The 21,058-nt window shown below is 41.0% G+C and overlaps 1 protein-coding gene across 1 annotated transcript in view; it reads right to left on the bottom strand.

The window, feature by feature from the left end:
- CPEB3 (cytoplasmic polyadenylation element binding protein 3) overlaps positions 1 to 21,058 on the bottom strand; it is a 206,665-nt gene that overhangs the window by 27,311 nt on the left and 158,296 nt on the right. Inside the window, exons 8-9 of the mRNA XM_011947841.1 lie at positions 14,197 to 14,311; positions 4,315 to 4,496 (exon numbers count right to left, since the gene is read on the bottom strand). Of these exons, the coding sequence (XP_011803231.1) occupies positions 4,315 to 4,496; positions 14,197 to 14,311 (297 nt within the window). The remainder of the gene's footprint in view (positions 1 to 4,314; positions 4,497 to 14,196; positions 14,312 to 21,058) is intronic.

The following is a 21,058-nucleotide window of genomic DNA, read 5'->3' as shown; positions in this document are numbered from 1 at the left end:
AGGGAGGGAGGGAGGGAGGGAAGGAAGGAAGGAAATGACTGTGGCACCTTGGAATCTGTAATAGCAAGGAAAAGGGACTGTGTACACAGGTGGACATGTGCTCCTGACTTTTGGTACTGCAAGTTTCAGAACATTTCCATGAGATATCAGACTACTACTAAAAACCTGGAGGGGTTATTCAGGAAACAAGGTTTGCCTAGTGATAGAAATTATCTGTAGACAATCATGGATGATCATTTTTTCTGAAAAAGAAAAATGGCATTACCTAAGGAAATACAAATGTGCTTATATGAAATGGGAGCTCTCTGGAAAGCTTAAATGTAAGCTTTACGAGAAAGATGAATAAAAATAAAACCATGAATAAACCTAAAAATGTACCTATGAAAGGTATAGTTAACAGAAGCTCAAAATGCCAGAGGCAATAAAATAAAGTACTACTGGCTATATTCTGAGCAAGAAGAAAACGAAGGGGACAGAGTAACAGTTTGGGGGAAGGGAGTGTAATGTTCACAGATGAACAGTGAAAAAGGAGCGCAATTCAAGATGGAACTTGGCTTGCGTCTCATAATAAAGAAAGGATGTTGGGCTGGGCGCAGTGGTTCAAACCTGTAATCCCAGCACTTTGGGAGGCTGAGGCAGGTAGATCACTTGAGCCCAGGAATTTGAGCCCAGCCTGGGCAATATGGTAAAACCTTATTTCTACCAAAAATACAAAAAAATCAGCCAGGCATGGTGGTATGCACCTGTGATCCCAGCTACTGGGGAGGCTAAGGTGGGAAAATCACTTGAGCCCAGGAGGTTGAAGCTGCACTCCAGCCTGGGTGACAGGGTAAGACCCTGTCTCAAAATGAAAAGAAAACGGAAGAAAACAGGAGGGGAGGGGAGGAGAGAGGGGGGGAAGAGATCTCCATATTGGTCAGAGCAAACAAAGAAGATGGAGCTGGTCCCTGATGGGAAAAAGGGAGAGTAGGGACTTTGCCACTTTCAATGACTTCCAATATTCCCCTCAGATGACTCTCATCCCAGGGCACTGAAGAAACTGTTGGGTCCTTTCCCAGTGTCACATGGAAGCAGCATTCTTGTGCCCACTGCAACAGTCCCACCATACACATACACAGTGTACATACTGCTTTCTTGTCTGGGCTTCTCACCAATCTCATGGGCTATTACTATTACCTTCACTGTACACTGAAGCTCAGAATTTAAGTGACCTGTCCACGTAACCCAAGGGAGAGAACAAGACCAGATCTAGACCCAGGCCATCTGACTCAGGACCAGTGCTTTTTTCACTAACCACTGAATTTTTTTTTTTTGAGACGGAGTCTTGCTCTGTGGCCCAGGCTGGAGTGCAGTGGCAGGATCTCAGCTCACTGCACGCTCCGCCTCCCGGGTTTATGCCATTCTCCTGCCTCAGCCTCCCAAGTAGCTGGGACTACAGGCGCCCACCACCTCGCCTGGCTAGTTTTTTGTATTTTTTAGTAGAGATGGGGTTTCACTGTGTTAGCCAGGATGGTCTCGATCTCCTGACCTCATGATCCGCCTGTCTCGGCCTCCCAAAGTGCTGGATTACAGGCTTGAGCCACCGCGCCCGGCCACCACTGAACTTTTTTGCTACTTCTTCAACAGAGCAACTTTTAAAACTCAAGCTATAAAATATTAACAAAAATCAATATTAAGTACATTTGTAGCAAGATGAATACTTGCTGGTTAAATACTTGTCGACCTGCTATAAGGATCTGGCTTTTCAGAAGTAAAATTTCATTTAATCTTCAGACCATCCCCAGGAAGGAGTTACAGATGAGGACCTGAGGCTTCTGGCCTTAAGTAACTTGCTTGGGCTTGACAGTGACTGACTGAAGCAGCAAAGGTTTAAATGTATTGGAATCTGTTCTTGCTCCAAATTCCCTACTCTTTCCACTACAACTGGCTGCTACCTTAAAGTGTTCACCAAAGGCTACTCTGAGATATAGACAGTATATGGTTAACCCAATTATAGCAAGCAGAAAAGTCAATGGTTTTCCTGAGCCCTGAGAAGTTTGATGTTCCAAACACATTTTCATAGTATGTTCAACAGTCATGCTAACAAAAGCAAAGCCATTTCTCTCCTTTTTAGCCTAGTTCTAATCTTGTGGGAAGAAATACTGAGGGCCTGAGCCTCGCAGTAGTTGTGAGAATAGTGGTAGGCAACCAAACAAATAAATAAATACCTGAATTTATTCTGATTCTTACAGGGGCTCAATGCCTACTATAAATCCTTGGGGCAAGCATATCTCCCTCTACTAAGGAATAGGACAGGAGGTCAGTAGGATGGAGGCAAAGGGAAGGCAGAGACATGGGGAAATGGAGACCTCCTCTAGATTTTATTATTTCCAGGATCTACTTCCTGTACAGTCACTAGTTCTGGCTTTAGAGAACAAAGAAAGCTACTTCCATATAAATAAGAAGCCAAGGCTCTTCAGATTAAGTTCATTGCCTAGGTTCACCTGTGATGGTCGCGATAGAGGTCTCGATGTAATGGAATCTGGTACACGACTCCCAAATGTACAGACACAAGCATGTCTACCAGCAACAGCAGCAGAAGTTAAAAGAACCCTCAAGTAGCACCACGTGTTAATTCAACAAAGGTTTATCAAGCATCAATGACTAAATCAAGCAATGGGTAAATACTGGGGATCAGACAGAGAATGAGACAGCACCACGCCCATCTTTGTGGAGCTTACAGTCATGTGGGGGATTACAGTTACAAAAGGGCATGCTCAGATTGCTACGGATACTTAAAAACCAGGAATGGAGTTGAATCTTTATTATGCCTTTGTATCTCCATGAATTTAGAGTGTTTCAAAATTCTAAATTATTTTATTCATTTTAATTAAATTAAAAACCAAATCACTACCACTTACTCTCAGGAAGCTCAGTGAAGTAGCAAATAGAATATTTATTCTAAGTCCTGGCTCTTGTACTTTTTGATCAGATATATGTCTTAACAAAACTATAATCCTGAATATGAAAAATCCATCACCAGTTAAAATTTTTACCTAAGAAACTTGCCTGCTACACAAAATGAGTCAAAGTTGACTATAGAGGATATCATGTGAAACTTCATATGGAACAGATTTACTACTTTATTAATTCTAGTCCAGTGTGTGCTCCAAGAACATTCTTTACTAGAAGAATTAATAGTCACTGTACCGTTGCACAGGCAGGTGTTCAAGACTTGGTGCTATTATCCTACATGCTCTTTTCATTTATTAATACAGGGTCCAGATCGGCTCTTACTGCCTTCCATACCCCTAAGCTTCCCAACAGTGGCAAAGCTGGGATTCAAGGAATTTAAACTCAAGCCAATCTACAAAACCAATTAAGTACACCAACTGCCTAAAACCCTACTTCATGCCCCCTCTTTACATCAGAGGTAGTACTCTTAATGTCTCTAGAGGGCAGGCAGGTAACACCGATGAACAACATGGCCGGTAATGCATACGCATCTATGGTGTAAGCAGGAGAAACAGAGTGAATTGAAGAGGAGACTGAAGGGAAAAGCAGCTATTTGATTCCAATGATTGCCACAATGTATGATCTTGCATTTTCTTTTCTTTTCTTTTCTTTTTTTTAGACGGAGACTAGCTCTGTCGCCCAGGCTGGAGTGCAGTGGCGCGATCTCGGCTCACTGCAAGCTCTGCCTCCCGGGTTCATGCCATTCTCCTGCCTCAGCCTCCCGAGTAGCTGGGACTACAGGCGCCCACCACTACACCCAGCTAATTTTTTTTGTATATTTAGTAGAGTCAGGGTTTCACCCTGTTAGCTAGGATGATCTCAATCTCCTGACCTCGTGATCCACCCGCCTCAGCCTCCCAAAGTGCTGGGATTACAGGCGTGAGCCACCGGGCCCAGCCATCTGACAATTTTCAAACCAGAAGTTCAGCATCTCATATACACTCCTGAATGTTTAAATGTTAATCTAAGTTTCTTTGTTGTTTAAGAGCACTATGTAGGTCAAGCAGGTCACCAGCTCTCCACCTCTGCTAACACACTGTCAGTGTCATCTTCTGAACAGCACTAGCTTGGTATGCTAAATTTTGCAAGATTATTTTCATAAGTGTAACATCACTCTGGGAATGGGTGAGGCAGAAGATTCCTTAATGCCTTAAACATCAGTGGTACTGTCTTCTTCAGGCAGCCTAGATGGACTCATGGACTAATGCCATGCAAGGTAGAGCTGCTCACTTACAATCATAAGATGCCTTTCTTCCCAGGAAACCACAGAACAAACTTCTTTTCTCTCCCATAGCAGTTCCACCCTAAGTAGGTGCTTACCCGTTTGTCAATGTCATTGTGCTGAAGCTGCACAAAACGAGCACTGATGGCTGCAATGTAACTCTGCTGATTGGAGAATGCCACGCGGCCAGCACCTTTGGGGTACTTCAGCTCTGGGTCCGTATCAATGCCAGCATAGCAGACACCACCGTACAAACGGTCCATGATCATTGCCAGTTCAACTGCAAAAAACAAAACAAAACATGGATGTGTATAAATATTTGGGAGGTACTCTTGCCCAGTAGAAGGAAGAATTATTTAGAGATCATGCAATGTAATTAAGAAAAGGAAAACGCATGTTAAGTATCAAGAAGACTGTCCACACCAGTCTTACAACTCAAGTAGGGAAGGTCCTAATAGGGTGTTTTGCAATAAAATGGAAAAAAAATTAGGAATTTACACACATACACACAAGAATTTATATAATCAGAACTTTAGCAGTCGTATTGAAGAAATGAACTACCAGTAATCCTCCTGTTCTAATTTCTAACTGGTTAGTCCAGTGGAATGTGCCTTGGGTAGGCAAGGCATTTCATGCTGCCCTAACAAGTTAATAAGAAACAGTCCTACTTACTAACCTCTAAGACTAAAAGAAATTACTAGTGTTACACTACCATGTTAGGACTAAGCTATAGAAAGGATTAACTGCTTGTTTTAACTAGAGACAATTTATTTACAGCCTTAAAGTAAATCTCCATAATTTAAAAAAGTAAAGATTTTAGAGTATATTCTAATCCAACTGTGAACTCTTCATACTAACCTCTCCCATTGAATTCTAAATAATAATACTAGTAATGATAATAGCCACAATAAACATTTACTGAGCACTTACAACCTACCACAGAGCACTAAGGTGCTACACGAATAGTAAAAACATACCCATGCTGTACCTTGCTATAGATCCAGAGGTGTGGCCTGTACTCCTTGTCACATTTCTTCTAAATATGCCTTTGTTTGTTTGTTTACTGAGACAGAGTCTCGCTCTGTCACCCAGGCTGGAGTGCAGTGGTGTGATCTTGGCTCACTACAACCTCCCCAGTTCAAGTGATTCTCCTGCCTCAGCCTCCCGAGTAGCTGGGATTACAGGCATGTGCCACCACACTTGGCTAATTTTTTGTATTTTTAGTAGAGATGGGGTTTCACCATGTTGGCCAGGCTGGTCTTGAACTCCTGACCTCAAGTGATCCACCAGTCTTGGCCTCCCGAAGTGGTGGGATTACAGGCGTGAGTCACCATGCCTGGCCTAAATATGCCTTTATATTGGTATAGTTACAAAACAATAAAGGTACCATTAGAAAAGCATGTAGCACTTACCTGCATACCAGATTGTCTGAAGGCAATTGTTTACTTGATAGTGGACAGCACCTTCTCCAGGTATGACCATTCCTTTTAGGCTACTCACATAGTATAAGTCCAAAAGACTCAGCACTACCCCTGGGAAGTGACCCAAGAACCTGTTTCAACACCTATATATGGTATTTGGAAAGGAGAAGACAGGGAAGACAGACAATGACCTGGGCCACAGCCAATGTGCAAAGATCATCACATAGTAGAGCTCCACAGCAATCAGTATCTGGGGAGGTGGAGAGCAGCACAACTCTTCTCTTCTAGGAGAAGAGTTCTGCAGAATGTACAAAGGATGAAGGGCTGAACAGCGTAAGAACTCCACTAGATATCTATGAACAAAAGGAAAGCCAAGCATTACTGGTTTCTGTACTATGAAACTGCTGAAGCAAGAAGTAAAACTGTGTTGCTACGTCAGAGAGGCTATCTTTACACTTCTCCAAAAGTTCTTTACATACCAGATTGCCTATTGGTGACTATCTTCTAACTGCCTATTTTTAATAGGAAGGACAACCTATAACCAACAAGTAATTTTCAGAAGGTGAGAAAATAAGCTAGTAAGAACAAAGCCTAAGAGTAAGCGCATTAAAGACAGAGCAGCAGAAAGTTATCTCAATTATACCACTATGGTCAGAATTACTAAGCCATATCAGCCAAGGGAGCATTGTCTGTTAAAGCCAAGTAGATGCTTACTGCAGTCTGGGGGCAGGATCCAGGAATCACATTCATTCAAACAATGTAATAGGAATTGTGCACATACCCTGAATATCAGAGATCCTTATACTTCATCCCAATAACTTCTGATGGTTTGAGGATCTCCTCATATGGCTATTACTGCAGTAGCAGAGACCAAGAAACTGAAGGCAGAATTAATTGTTAATTGCAGTCATTAATGCATTTCCCTCATTGGTTGAATGGGTTTAGTGAAATAAGTAACCTCAGGACCCTATAACTTAAATACTAATTTTCAAAAGACAAGGTTTCCTCTGTAGTGAAATAAGAGAAGTAACAATCTCCAAGCCTGGTGAACAGCCAGGAAAAGAATGCTGGCGAGGAATTGAATGGCACTTGTCTTCCACCATAGGAAGGACTCAATAAAGTGCCTGATTTAGAAAGAAGGCACATGAGCGGTAAGCTTGAAACTCCAGCTAAGCAGGAGAGTTACTGTAACCACAGATTTTTCTACAACACAGTGTTCTCCAAAAAATCTTCAGGATCTTCTGATGCCAGAGAAGCACAAACATTCCATTACTTTGTGAATCTATCTGTTTGAAATCATCTGCACGTTCCAAGGATTAGATCATGACTGATGTTGCTGGCAGTTAAGTACTTTTGATAGGAAGCAGAAACCCTCATCTGCTTATGCTCTTATGGAAACTAATTATAAATAAATAATTTCCATTTATGAACTTACATGTAGTTGCTTTTTTGGCCACCAAAAAGTCTGCAGACATTTGAGTCAATTAGGTCTCACTTAAGTGAAGGGCAATTTGTTGAGAAGCTAGAAGAAACCAAGGTGACTTAAGAAGAGGTTTTTCGGAGAAGAATATGAAAATTTCCCATCTCTCTCTCTACCCTCATCTATATTTTAACTACAGAAAGTCTAATACTATGACCACCCTTGAAGAGAAGTAAACAGTAGTCAAACAGCTGCTGTTTGTATTTGGTCTTCTGCTCAACCAGTAAGTCTTCATTCAGCATACTTCCTGCAGGCTGAACTCATTTAAGTACTAAACAGAATTTCTAGTCCTCATTTGAAACCATCCTCTGCAGAGGGCAAAGACAAAGTAGCTCCCAGGAGCATGTTCTTAACATTTAACCTGAGGAAGATAAGGGTACCAGAGCAGGGCATAGAGGTGAAGGAATCCAGAGTTCACATAGAGGTGAAAACAGGTATACAGTCCACAAGGAATCAAGACTTTCCAAACCACTTTTTATTTTCTTTCCCATCCAGACAGTGCTCATGGGTCTGTCTGGTCATGGTGGGAAGATGGCAGGTCTAATAGCTATGGTTCAAGGGTATACCGTACTTTGGACAAGATGCTCTGTGATCCTAAGACAACTTAAGTTGTCTCATGAACAACTTCCATGGTAGCAGCAACACAATGAGTTTAATCCACATGCTGGCTTTTGTGATGAGAGTCACTGTGCCACAGACTGGAGGGGCAAACTAGAATACTGCAGCAATGTGGAGCACATAGCATCCCCATGAATTCCTTTGGATTGTGATGACTACATCTCTGGAGTTGAATACAGGCTTCAATTATGGTTCCTTGGATTTGCTCCTGATTTTTTTTTTTTTTTTTTTTTTTTTTTTTGAGATGGAATCTTGCTCTGTTGCCCAGGCTGGAGTGCAGTGACGCAATCTCAGCTCACTGCAACCTTCACCTCCTGGGTTCAAGCAATTCTCCTGCCTCAGCCTCCCAAGTAGCTGGGATTATAGGTGTGCAGTCACCATGCCTGACTAATTTTTATATTTTTAGTAGAGATGGGGTTTTGCCATATTGGCCAAGCTGGTCTTGAACTCCTGACATCAGGTAATCTGCCTGCCTTGGCCTCCCAAAGTGCTGGGATTACAGGCATGAGCCACCGCTCTTGGCCTGCTCCTGATTCTTTACAAAGATGTGAAAGAGTCTTTAGTTCACCAGAGAGGAAACCCATGATGACTCCTCCCAGCCCTGCTTCACCTCAGGGCCCTATTTATATCATTTAATTATAATATATTTCAAAGCCAGCTGAGGCAATATGTGAACTCGAGATACTGGACAGCCAAATGAGATAGAGTAGAAATGAGGATTCCAGAGGAAAATAACACATTCGTCTTTACAGATTCTAAACTGTGAATCTAGAATCCGTATTTCTTCTCTTTGGAAATAAGGACAAAACAGATAGGCAAGAGGCATAGAGCACCTTAAGATATCAAAGAGGTCTTGACTTCTGAAAGCAGGAAGATTAAACTTGAGGAGGGCTTCCTAGGTTTACCACAATTGTCAAGTTGGTTCAAGGGCAATTCACACACTTCAAGGGGAAGAAGTGTGCTCATAAGCTTCTGCTCTGCATCAGATATGTTGGGAAGTTAAGAATATTTTCAAATAGATGGTATGAACAATGAACTAAATCAGACAGAGTGCACTGGTACCAAGTTGACTGTTACCACTGTTACTGAGACAACATCTCAGATCTCAGCTTAATAAAGCATCTTTCTTTTGACCTGAGAAAGACCAATTACTCTATCTGAACTCTGCTTCATCATCTCTAAAGCACAGTCTACCACTTATAATCTTGCAGGGTTATTGTGAGAACTAAACACCCATGAGAGCTCTGGGCACACTGCTAAGGACTGAGTAGTATTCAAATGTTTAGTTTTGTCCAGGGTTCTTGCCCCACTCCCACCCTGTGAATCTCTGCTTAACATATAAGTTGGCCTGGTTTCTGCTCTGTAAGTATCAATTCATCGCAGTGTTATTTTGGCTTTATGCTAACATCATATCAGCCTGCCACTGATATGGCAAAGTTTGACATCAGCTATGGATGAGGGTTTGCTTTTGGTGCAGAGGGAGGACACAAACACATACTAATATTAGAAAATCCTTATCCCTAAAGGTAGTACAATTAATCAAGTCAGTATGCCAAATCTGGAGTTTATCCAGGACAACCCATACTGAACTTAGGACATGGTGAAAAAGCTTCTACTGTTGAAAAACTTGATACAGGATGGTTTCCGCCTGCAACCACTTCATAAAACAACAATAAAGGATAGGGTTATAATACTCCTGTTTCCTAAATCACAAATCAGGATATGGTTTCTAATACAGGTGAACTATGAAATGTTTATACAAAATGTCTGAAATAAATGATCTTAGAAAAATTCAGGATATATGTTCTCTAGATATATGCCATATATCTCTGAATATTTACTTCAGAAATTTTTACCTCCCACAGAAAAACCATCCTCACAACAGTCAGGGCAGGTGGGGAAAGACAGAAAGAAATTTCAGGATTCATCACAGAATATTAGTAGGGGAGAAAAAGAAAGGAAAGAATTATCAGAGCAATTGTTAGGAAAGATGGGACCGAAAGATGAATGAGCAAACAGTAGGCTGTGGGGACTCAGATGAGCACTCTCTTGAGATCGATCTGTTTTGCAGGGCCTAAGGAAGTCATGAAGTAAAGAACAATTCATATGCTTCTAATGAGAAAGACTGAAAGTTTTTCCAGCCTGATCAAGGTTGGGAATGAATGGATCCAAAAGCTTGGTCACTGAGGCAGTTCTCCAATCAGATGCCAAAACCAAGAAATTTGGGATCAGAGAAATACTCATGTTAATCAACTGGGGAAGAGTACAGAGACCACATACCTAACTCTGTACTTGTTCCTGGTGGTATCATAACCCCCAAGCCTGGCACTTATTTTCTGTCAGAGTGAAGAGGCATGTATTCTGGAGAGGTCCTAATGCCATAGGGATATGCAACTGTGCTATTTCTGTATGGAGATTCAGGAAGACATGTTGCTCATATTACATGAATGAAGCATAGTGGCAACATGTTGTACTGCCAGGTGGCAGCAGGAGGAGAATCAAACTGCCCATTTCCCTGTACTGACTCTGAAGAATATGCGAGTTTTAGCCACATGGTGGCACGGTGAGTCCACTTACAGGTTTCCTAATGTGAGGGTAGGGTGAGATGGGGAGTAGAAAGAACACAAGATCTGATAAACACCAGGAGACTTCAGGCAAACCATCCTTGGCTTGCTATTGTCACCGATGGGAGTGAGGAAAGGAAGAGACAGGAAGAATGTGGATTACTTGACATAGAGAAACCCACAATCAGGCAATGAGTAAGCTCATCTCAATTTTCCACTGATATTTTCCCATTTTCAGCTTTTCTTTTGTTTTCCTTTCCAGGACTGTGATTTTTTCCAACCTATTTTTTTTTCTTTTTTTGAGATATGGTCTTACTGTCACCCAGGCTGGAGTGCACCGATGCAATATCAGTTCGCTGCAGCCCCGAGCTCCCTGGGCTCAAGTGATTCTCCTGCCTCAGGAGACTAGGCTACAGGCGTGTGCCACCATGCCTGGCTAATTTTTGTATTTATTGTAGAGACAGGGTTTCACCATGTTGCCCAGGCTGGTCCAACCTGAGTTTTTAAAAGGAAGGCTTATCAAAGAACCAGAAACTCAGGACAACACTGCTTAAAACAGGTTGCCTTTTTATTTTAGAGGTGTTTGTGTATTTCTGTTTAAAGGGATAAGGCCTGTATTCAGAATAACTATCAGTGATATTGGTCCTTGTGTTACAATGAGGGAATATCAAAGACTAAAAAAAAAAACCAACTCACAAGATCCAAAGGAATAACACTTCAGTGATAACATTTTAGTCACTGTGACATATTAAGGGATACTTTTTGGCCCTTAATAAGGTAAAAATCCACCTGGACATCTAAAATCTCACCTGTTGAGTAGGGACGCCCATATCTAGTCCAGGATCACTCTGCATAAAATGCTTAAAATAGTTTTAGACTTTCCAAAATTCCATAACTAGAATATCCCTTGGAAATAATAAAAAAATGCTCTAAAGTATTTCAAAACCAAATTTGAGAATCGTGTTAAAGAATATAATCTGGTCTCCAATTAATTCTGAGTTCACATTCTGTAAGTACATTTATTTTCTTCTGACATTTTTTGACTCTCTGTATATGATGACCTCTTTAACATGATAGTGGGATATTCAGTTTTGCATGACACATACTTTCTTAGTGCCAGTAATACAGTAGATGCTCAATAAATGTTTATCATTCAAGTGAACTGTACTGTATTCAATTTCAGCTTGTCTAGCAAAGTCACAATGAATTCCTTTAAAAATCGTCTTCTATTCCAAGGTATACATCAGTTCCCAAAGCTCAGTGTGTTTCAAAGAAACCCAGTTCCTATGATTATAGATAAAAGTTGCAGATGTTAACTTTTTGTCTTGATAACATGGCCCTCTAAACTAGAAGTCTTGGGATGAATGGTAAAATTCTAAGACAATAACATAGATTACTTTGCCACCTAGAAACTAGCTATGCTTAAGGGAAGTGTTGGCATGGGGGAACACTATCAATAATACAAGTGATTTTAGATTACTATCCACATAACTATAAAAACAAAACATTTTAAAACAAAACATTTTAGCGTAGTTGAAAAAAGAGAACTTCGCCCGGGCACGGCAGCTCACAGCTGTAATCCCAGCACTTTGGGAGGCTCAGGTGGGTGGATCACGAGGTCAGGAGTTTGAGACCAGTCTGGCCAACATAGTGAGACACTGTCTCTACCAAAAATACAAAACAGCCGGGCATGGTGGCAGACGCCTGTAGTCGCAACTACTTGTGAGGCTGAGGCAGGAGAATCGCCCAAACCCAGGAGGTGGAGGTTGCAGTGAGCCGAGATCGTGCCGCTGCACTCTGGCCAGGGTAGCAGAGTGAGACTCATCTCAAAAAAAAAAAAGGAACTTCATATTACGAAAGGTATAGTACAGTATCTAGTCAGGGAACACAAAATCCCATTTCTTACTAGACAACTAAATATAATTCTTGTCTAATCCTAGAATTTGTGGCATCTTGCAGACAACAAATATTAAAGAACATAATTTCAGGTCCAGGGGTTCACTTCTTGCAGTGTTGGTGTGATCATACAGCAAGTGTGGAAAAGGTATCTTCACAGGATTTACAGAAGAAAAACGATAGATAGGCCCTTACCTATCCTTCCAAATCATTAAAACAGGAAGAATAAAGAGTGAATAATACAAATTGAAGTTTAATGTGTAAACTTGTATGTCTGTGCCTTAAGATAGACGTAAGAAGTTATAGCTAGTTCTGTTATTTTTTATAACTACAGGACTTTTTCAGAATATTTTTTCAGATTCCTATCTAGGAAAAAAAGGAAAGAGGCTAGAACATAAAAACTCATTTGTGGCCGGATGTGGTGGCTCACGCCTGTAATCCCAGCCACTTTAGGAGGCTGAGGTGGGCGGATCACCTGACGTCAGGAGTTTGAGACCAGCCTGACCAACGTGGCAGAACCCTGTCTCTATTAGAAATACAAAAATTAGCCAGGCGTGGTGGCACACACCTGTAGTCCCAACTACTTGGGAGACTGAGGTTGGAGAATCCCTTGAACCCAGGGGGCGGAGGTTGCAGTGAGCCAAGATGGTACCACTGCACTCCAGTCTGGGGGACAGAGTGAGACTCCGTCTCAAACAAACAAACAAACAAAAAAACTAATTTGTGCTTGTAGTCAGTTGCAAAAGGAAAAGCTACAATACTAGCTATGACTGTCCATTTGTAAAATAAGAAAAAGGATTTCTGCCCCTCTCCACTCCTAAATATAACACACTAGTTAGAAAAAGTCAGAAATATTCCACAACACCCCCACCATTTTTTTTAAAAGCACAAACAGTTTACAAACGAAGGTCTGCATTTGCCCCCATCTCATAATGCTTTTCACATTTGAATTAGCCCTTCTTAGACTTTCTTCTCCAACTACAGATAAAAGGGAAGCATCTCTGCTGTTTTGCTTTCCATCTTTCATTTGACAGTTCTCCATTAGAAAGAAGAAAATAAGACCCAGTCAGAAAAAATGTTTTAAAAGTCCTTCAAAATGAAATTATTAATGTCTTTATATAGGTCTAAAGTTATCTTTTAGGTGTAGGCTGGAGATGGGATTTGGATAAATATGTTAGAAATGTTGAGGAACTTTCAGAATTAAGAAGTCACGAAAGTCATACAGCTAAATAACGTTAGGTTACATTTTATAATTCTGTTTCACAACATGATTTTAATGATCTCTGCTTTTTGTTTTAATTTTTAGGTAGAACTAAGTCTATGTGCATATAAATAACACAAAAGAAATGTACTTTCACAACTACAGTGGCAACAGTAACATTTTTTGTCTTACTTTAAAAAAATAAACTTAATTATTCTAAGTGCTTCAAAAACTTAGATCTTAAAAATAATTTTGTTATACTCCACTGGCATTAATACTGGTTATTAGGAGGCTGATGGACAGCTGATTGGATTTGTCTTTGGATTTAAATATGTATTGAAGCCATCAGTTCAACAACACTTCAAACTCTCCAGTCAATTATGATTCTGCTCAAATCCAGCAGCACAATTATTTCATCATTGGAAAGTAACTTAAAAAAAACAACAGGGAAGCTTCAAAAAAGACAGATTTCTGTCATATATAACAATGCTGACTGGCATAAGAATGCATACTGCCAAATGTGTTATTATTTTTTATATAATCGATTAAATAGGAAAGCACTAAATAAAATTTATTTTTTCAACATAACTGTTTAATGAAATTCACTTTTGCACCGTAACAAAATAGAGCATTTTGGGAGAAAATCTTTAATCCTGAAAAAGCTCAGTGAAAACGATGACAGCCTTCTTTTTGGAGACTATGTATAGCTGACTGGAAACCTAGAAAATATTTAAGACTAACGGCATTGGGGATTTTGTTGTTGTTGGTTTTGTTGTTGTGGTGTTACTATTTCCACTCACCAGCTCGAAGGGGTCGTGGAACTCCCCCAACAAAGATAGTTTTTCTGGGGTCCAAAGGCTGAGAACCATCCATTACAAAGTCACTGTCACTTAGGTTCCATGGTCGAATTTGCACCTGAAAAAAAGTCGTTTACTTGGTCCTTACTTCATTTCCAGCAACCCCAAATGAGAATAAGATGACTAAAGACAAACCCACTGATTTGTGCATTTCACAATGAACATGACCCAAACAAAATCCAGTTAATTAGTTAATGTAATCCGCATTAAGTACCTTTCAATAGAACTCTTGGGGAATCTACTTACAGGTACTGTACTCAGCACTCTAGACATATGACATATACCATGAAACCATTGGAAACCACCTCTGCCTGTGTTTTTTTTTATTGTAAGGCAGGCTTTTAGAGACAGAGTCTGCATTTTGAATCAGATTAATTTTAACACATGATAGAGACTGTTTACAACGTGTCACAATACACCACTTTGTTTTAAGAGTTCATCTAAAGTACATCAGAAGTATTTTCTAAAAATTATCCATGTCTGACTTTTTAATTCTCATCACCTTCCAAAATTCAAACATATCTTTCAGCAATATGATTTAATACAGATTAACACGCAGCAAGTTAGCATAGAATTACCAGAAATAACAATATAGCACAAAGAGAGTACTCTCTGGCCAGGCACGGTGGTTCACACCTGTAATCCCAGCACTTTGGGAGGCCGAGGCAGGCAGATTCCTTAAGGTCAGGAGTTCGAGATCAGCCTGGCCAACATGGTGAAACCCTGTCTCTACTGAAAATACAAAAACTAGCTGGGTGTAGTGGCTCACATCTATAGTCCCAGCTACTCAGGAGGCTGAGGCATGAGAATCACTTGAACCCAGCAGGTAGAGGTTGCAGTGAGCCGAGATTGCGCCACTGCACTGCAGCCTGGGTGACAGAGCAAGACTGCCTCCGGAGAAAAAAAAAAAAAGAGAGACAGAGTTATCTCTTTCGGATTTATCTGATTTTGACAAACAAGGCTGGTTAAATTAAAGCAAGCCTCAAAGTTTAAGTAAATTTTGTTTAAAGTAGAAAAAGAAATCTTTATGGCATATTTCTATTTGGTCATTTTTCTTAACTGGGACTCTTAGTGCCCATAGTTTGTACTATTTTATCACAGAGTAAAAAATAAGTTATTTCATTAGAATTTTAACCTTAAAACATGAGCCTTTATGTATATGATTTTATATATGAAACCTTAAAACATGTTATCAAAGAATAGCTTAAAACAAAACAAAAACACAAAAACATCCTCCTGCATGAGAAGGCAAATTCTGCACTGCCTCAAAACCAACCAGTTAGGCAAGTAGCCAATATGCTCTGAGAAATGGGCTGTGTACAGAAAGGGAACCTGGTATCTGTCCTCAAGGAACATGCCATTCCCCCTCCCCTCCACTAATGACTAAGATAGAAAACAAGAAAGTTGACTTTTCATTTCCTTAGTATTAATGGAATTGTTCATTTCCCCCCTTGCTCAGACATCAACACTCAATGCAAGGAAACATGCGGGATAATTTCGTATGTGGCTTGGCTTATACCCAGGAGTACTCCCACTTGAAAGGTAGCACCTGTGGCAATTATACTTTCAAAAATTTTGAATTAACTTTAAAACTGGAATTGCTCAGTTAGAAACAGTCTACTTTTTTTTTGGAGATGGAGTTTCTCCTTTTTGCCCAGGCTGGAGTAAAGTGGCACCATCTTGGCTCATGCAACCTCCAACCCCCGGGTTCAAGAGAATTCTCCTGCTTTGGCCTCCCAAGTAGTTGGGATTATAGGTGACCGCGACCACACCAGGCTAATTTTTGTATTTTTAGTAGAGACAAGGTTTCACCATGTTGGCCAGCTGGTCTCAAACTCTTGACCTCAGGGGATCTACCCGCTTCGGCCTCCCAAACTGTTAGGATTACAGGCACGAGCCACCGTGCCTGGCCAGTCTACACATTCTTTAAGATTGCTACAAAATTCACCCTCACCTAACTTTTTGCCTTTATTATTATTATTTGAGACAGAGTGTTGCCTTATTGCCCAGGCTGGAGTACAGTGGCATGATCTTGGCTCACTGCAACCGCCGTCTCCTGGGTTCAAGTGATTCTCGTGACTCAGCCTCCTGAGTAGTTGGAATTATAGGCATCCGCCACCACACCTGGGTAATTCTTGTATTTTTAGCAGAGACAGGGTTTCGCCATGTTGGCCAGGGTGGTCTCAAACTCCTGACCTCAAGAGATCTGCCCACCTTGGCCTCCCAAAGTGCTGGGACTACTGGAGTGAGCCACTGCGCCCAGCCACTTTTTGCCTTTTATGACACTGTTGCCCTCACCAGTTAGCCAGAAGACACAAAATCTCCATTTCTTCCCTAGACCCTGAAAATTTGGACCTGTTTACAATACTGTTCACATTCAGACATTTGCTCCACCTTTATTGCATGAAAAAAATGCAGTTCTTTCCGTGTAAACTTTGGTCTGTTTGACTAAATTATCATTCCCTTGACATTTACTACAAAGGCAGATTCACTAATACCATAAAGCATTACTTTTAAATGCCTTCATGAGGACCCATTGCCTATTACTAATTTTTTCATTTAATACACAATAATTTCCTGACACTGTGAGAACAAGGATTCTAATGACACACACACACACACACACACACAGATGTATCTTTTTCTACACACAATCTCTCTTCTGATCTCATTCCTAATAAAGCAGTTAAGGCAGCTTAGGGACCTGGTAAGGTAATTCCAATCACTTTATGTTAATTGCATTCGATCATAGATAACTTTATTTAAAAAATGAAAACTATTCTTGTGTAGTATCCAGTGGTCTGCTTTCATGCTCAATTAACTGAGACAGGAAATACAGCCTTTTATCAATAGCTGTAGGTTACCACTGCTCAAAAGAACTGTGCAAAAGATCTCAAACCTTCCTGCTGAGAGCTCTCATTATTGCCTACTGCCTTTTCTGCCCACTCCCCAACCCCCGACCTCACTTCATCACGTTGCACACAACTCATTCCTTTATTCTTGGCATTGTAGATTAGGTAAAAATACAGGAAGAGAGCTCAAGACACAGTGCTGATTAACCCTATTCACAAAACCTACATTTCCCAGCTGCTGCCAGAAAACAGTTGCTCAGAGCTGTCACCTCTGCAGAATTAATCAACATAGAACAATATCAACACACTCTATATACTAAGCAAATAATAATATTGTGGTACTATCTGTATGAAAAGTTACACTCACACTCTGGTTTCTCTCTGAAATCTAAGCCCAATCTCACATCAGGCCTGTTTCTCCAGACCTCAGGTCCTGATATCCGTGTTCTATCCGTCTGGACTTACTCTTTGTTTGGATATATTTTCTGGTCCTGATTTTGTGTGTGTGTGTGTATGTGTCTGTATGTGTGTATATATATATATGTATATATACATATACTTCATTGTTATATCATACTTTATAAGCTAATTCAAATATTTTGTGGAGAGTATAAATAAAATAACCACTTTTTAATTATCTTTGTTTAATAATTATTTTTGAGAATAGATGAAATTATAATTCTGTCCTAATTCAATATAAATTTCCGCTCTCTATACAAAACTGGTCCTCCATATCTGAGAGTTCTGAGTCTGCAACGAGGGTCAGCCAATCTCAAACAGAAAACTTTTTTTTTTTTTTTTGATATGGAGTCTCGTTCTGTCGCCCAGGCTGGAGTGCAGTGGCACAATCTCAGCCCACTGAAACCTCCACCTCACAGGTTCAAGCAATTCTCCTGCCTCAGCCTCCTGAGTTGCTAGGGCGTGTCACCACACCGGGCTGATTTTTTTTTTTTTTTTTTTTTAGTAGAGATGGGGTTTCACCATGTTGGCCAGGCTGGTCTCAAACTCTTGATCTCAGGTGATCTACCTGCCTCGGCCTCCCAAAGTGCTGGGATTACAGGCATGAGCCACCATGTCTGGCCTAGAATATGTTTTAAAACAAAAATAACAGTAACAATAACACAGATTTTAAAACTATAGTAGAACAACTATTTATATAGCATTTACGTTGTATTAGGTATTCTAAGTAATCTAGAGACAATTCAAAGTGTATGGGAGGATGCACATAGGTTACGCTATTTTATATAAGGGACTTGAGCATCTGTGGATTTTGGTATCTGAGGGGGGGTCCTAGAACCAATCCCTTATGCAAACTTAGGAACAACTGTATAGGGCTAACTCTGTGAGTGTGTGTGACAAAGAAGGTGTGTGAGTGAAACAACTCTTCCAGTATGTTGTCAAGTAGGCGCTTTAGGGGCAGTAAAAGCCTCAGCATCCTGAGGACAAGTATAAGGATGTCCCCCAGAAACAGTAAAGATTCCCTTAAATTATCCTGACATGATTCCAGCACTTCTTCCTGGAGCAGCCTGACCACATTTGCTTGTAAAGGTGACTCTAAAAAGAGGTTGCTGGCCAGGTGCAGTGGCTCATTTCTGTAATTCCGGCACTTTGGGAGACCGAGCTGGGCGGATCATTTGAAGTCAGGAGTTTGACAACAGCCTGGCCAACATGGTGAAACCCGGTCTCTACTAAAAATACAAAAATTGGCCAGGTGTGGTGGCGGGCACCGGTAATCCTAGCTACTCAGGAAGCTGAGGCAGGAGAATCACTTGAACCTGGGAGGCAGAGGTTGCAGTGAGCCAAGATTGCACCACTGCACTCCAGCCTGGGTGACAGAGTGAGACCCTGACTCAAAATAAAATAAAAATAAAAATATAAAAAGAGGGGCTACAGTATCCTTTGGGAAGCTTCAGCTCTTGGGCCATGCCATATCCTTACAGTAGGGGGTCACACAAACTCAAATGACCATAGGGTCAGACAGGTAGCACAAATGTCAAGCCACGTTTGGGTTAGTACACAGGCAGTAACACACTGGAGTAAAACTACTTCTCAGCTCCAGCAAGTAGTTACTACTTGTGTATGTATTGTCAGACTTTTTCCATTTTTCAAGAGTGGCTAGAAATTCAGATTTTTAAGTGAAACTTCAAGATTCTAAAATAGGAACTAATTCAAATGTTAAAAGTCACTATACAGGCTAAATAAAACTATCTGCAGACCAGATCTATGCCACGGGCCCCATCCAGTCCATGATCTTTGGCTTGAAGAGTTTAGTTACCACACAGCTCACAATGATGGAAGGTTTTGTTCCATTTAGCATATATGAGAGAAAATACAAAAATCGTTTTTCTTTAGTTTCTCTCTAAAGCACGTATTCCTGTGGAAGCTCTCCTGAGGACTACTTTTGGCTGAATTACATTATCTTCTAAATTCTTATCTTCTGTTTCATATAACTGCTTATCTCTAAAGGAAAAATCCTTTTAGGAATAAAGACAAAAACCAAACACAGTGCTGAGTGCTATAAATATAATAATTTATATCATATAGTGACTTTAACATCAGCCTTCAAGAAATCTAAAAGAATTTAACATTAATAATATCAACAGTTAGTAGTGAAATCACTAATATTCCTTTTCAAGGTTTCTCAAAGTGTGTTCTGTGGAACATGGGTCCCTAAGGTTGGTCTGCCAGATATGCAGTGTTGGGGAAAAGCTGTAGATTATCTTCTCCTTCTTGGCGTTTCATGGCATCCATTAGTGTACTTAATTAAAGGCTCTAAGAAATTCTATAGAAATCTGTTTAGCCAGGTGCAGTGGCTCATATCTGTAATCCCAGTACTTTGGGAGGCCAAGGTGGGTGGATCACCTGAGGTCAGGAGTTCAAGACCAGCCTGACCAGCATGGTGAAACCCCGTATCTACTAAAAACACAAAATCAGTCAGGCATGGTGGTGCATGCCTGTAATCCCAGCTACTTGGGAGGCTGAGGCAGGAGAATTGCTTGAACCCAGAAAGTGGACGCTGCGGTGGGCCAAGATCACACCATTGCACTCCAGCCTGGGCAACAAGAGCGAAACCCCACCTCAAAAAAAAAAAAATCTGTTCGATGTTGTTAAACTCAGCATTTCTAAAATTATTTCCACAGACCCCTTTTTTGCATGACACCTATTAATACCTACACTTCCAATAATTCTGCCCTACTATACCTTACCCTTTTTTTTTTTTTTGAGATGGGGTTTCGCTCTTGTTGCCCAGGCTGGAGTGCAATGGCACAATCTCTGCTCACCACAACCTCCACCTCCCGGGTTCAAGTGATTCTCGTGCCTCAGCCTCTCAAGTAGCTGAGATTACAGGCATGTGCCACCACGCCTGGCTAATTTTTTTGTATCTTCAGTAGAGACAGGGTTTCTCCATGTTGATCAGGCTGGGCTCAAACTCCCGACCTCAGGTGATCCGCCCGCCTCAGCCTCCCAAAGTGCTAGGGTTACAGGTGTGAGCCACCACGCCCAGCTTGAAAACATAGTTTTAATACAAATACTTTGTTTTTTTTTTTGTTGTTTTTTTTTTTTGTGATGGAGCCTTGCTCTTGTCACCCAGGCTGGAGTGCAATGGCATAATTTCGGCTCACTGCAACCTCCACCTCCTGGGTTCAAGTGATTTTCCCGTCTCAGCCTCCTGAGTAGCTGGGATTACAGGTGCCCGGCACCATACCCAGCTAATTTTTGTATTTTTAGTAGAGACGGAGTTTCACCAGGTTAGCCAGGCTGGTCTCAAACTCCTGACCTCAGGTGATCCACCTGCCTTGGCCTAACAAAGCGCTGGGATTACAGGAGTGAGCCACCGTACCCAGCCGATAAGAACAGTTTTTGTTGTTGGTGTTGTTGTTGTTGTTTGAGAGAGTCTCACTCTGTCGCCCAGGCTGGAGTGCAGTAGCACGATCTCAGCTCACTGCAAGCTC

The sequence above is a fragment of the Colobus angolensis genome, unplaced genomic scaffold (assembly GCF_000951035.1).
Source record: "Colobus angolensis palliatus isolate OR3802 unplaced genomic scaffold, Cang.pa_1.0 Scaffold270, whole genome shotgun sequence".
NCBI lineage: Eukaryota > Metazoa > Chordata > Mammalia > Primates > Cercopithecidae > Colobus > Colobus angolensis.
This window is presented reverse-complemented; position numbering and strand designations above follow the sequence as displayed.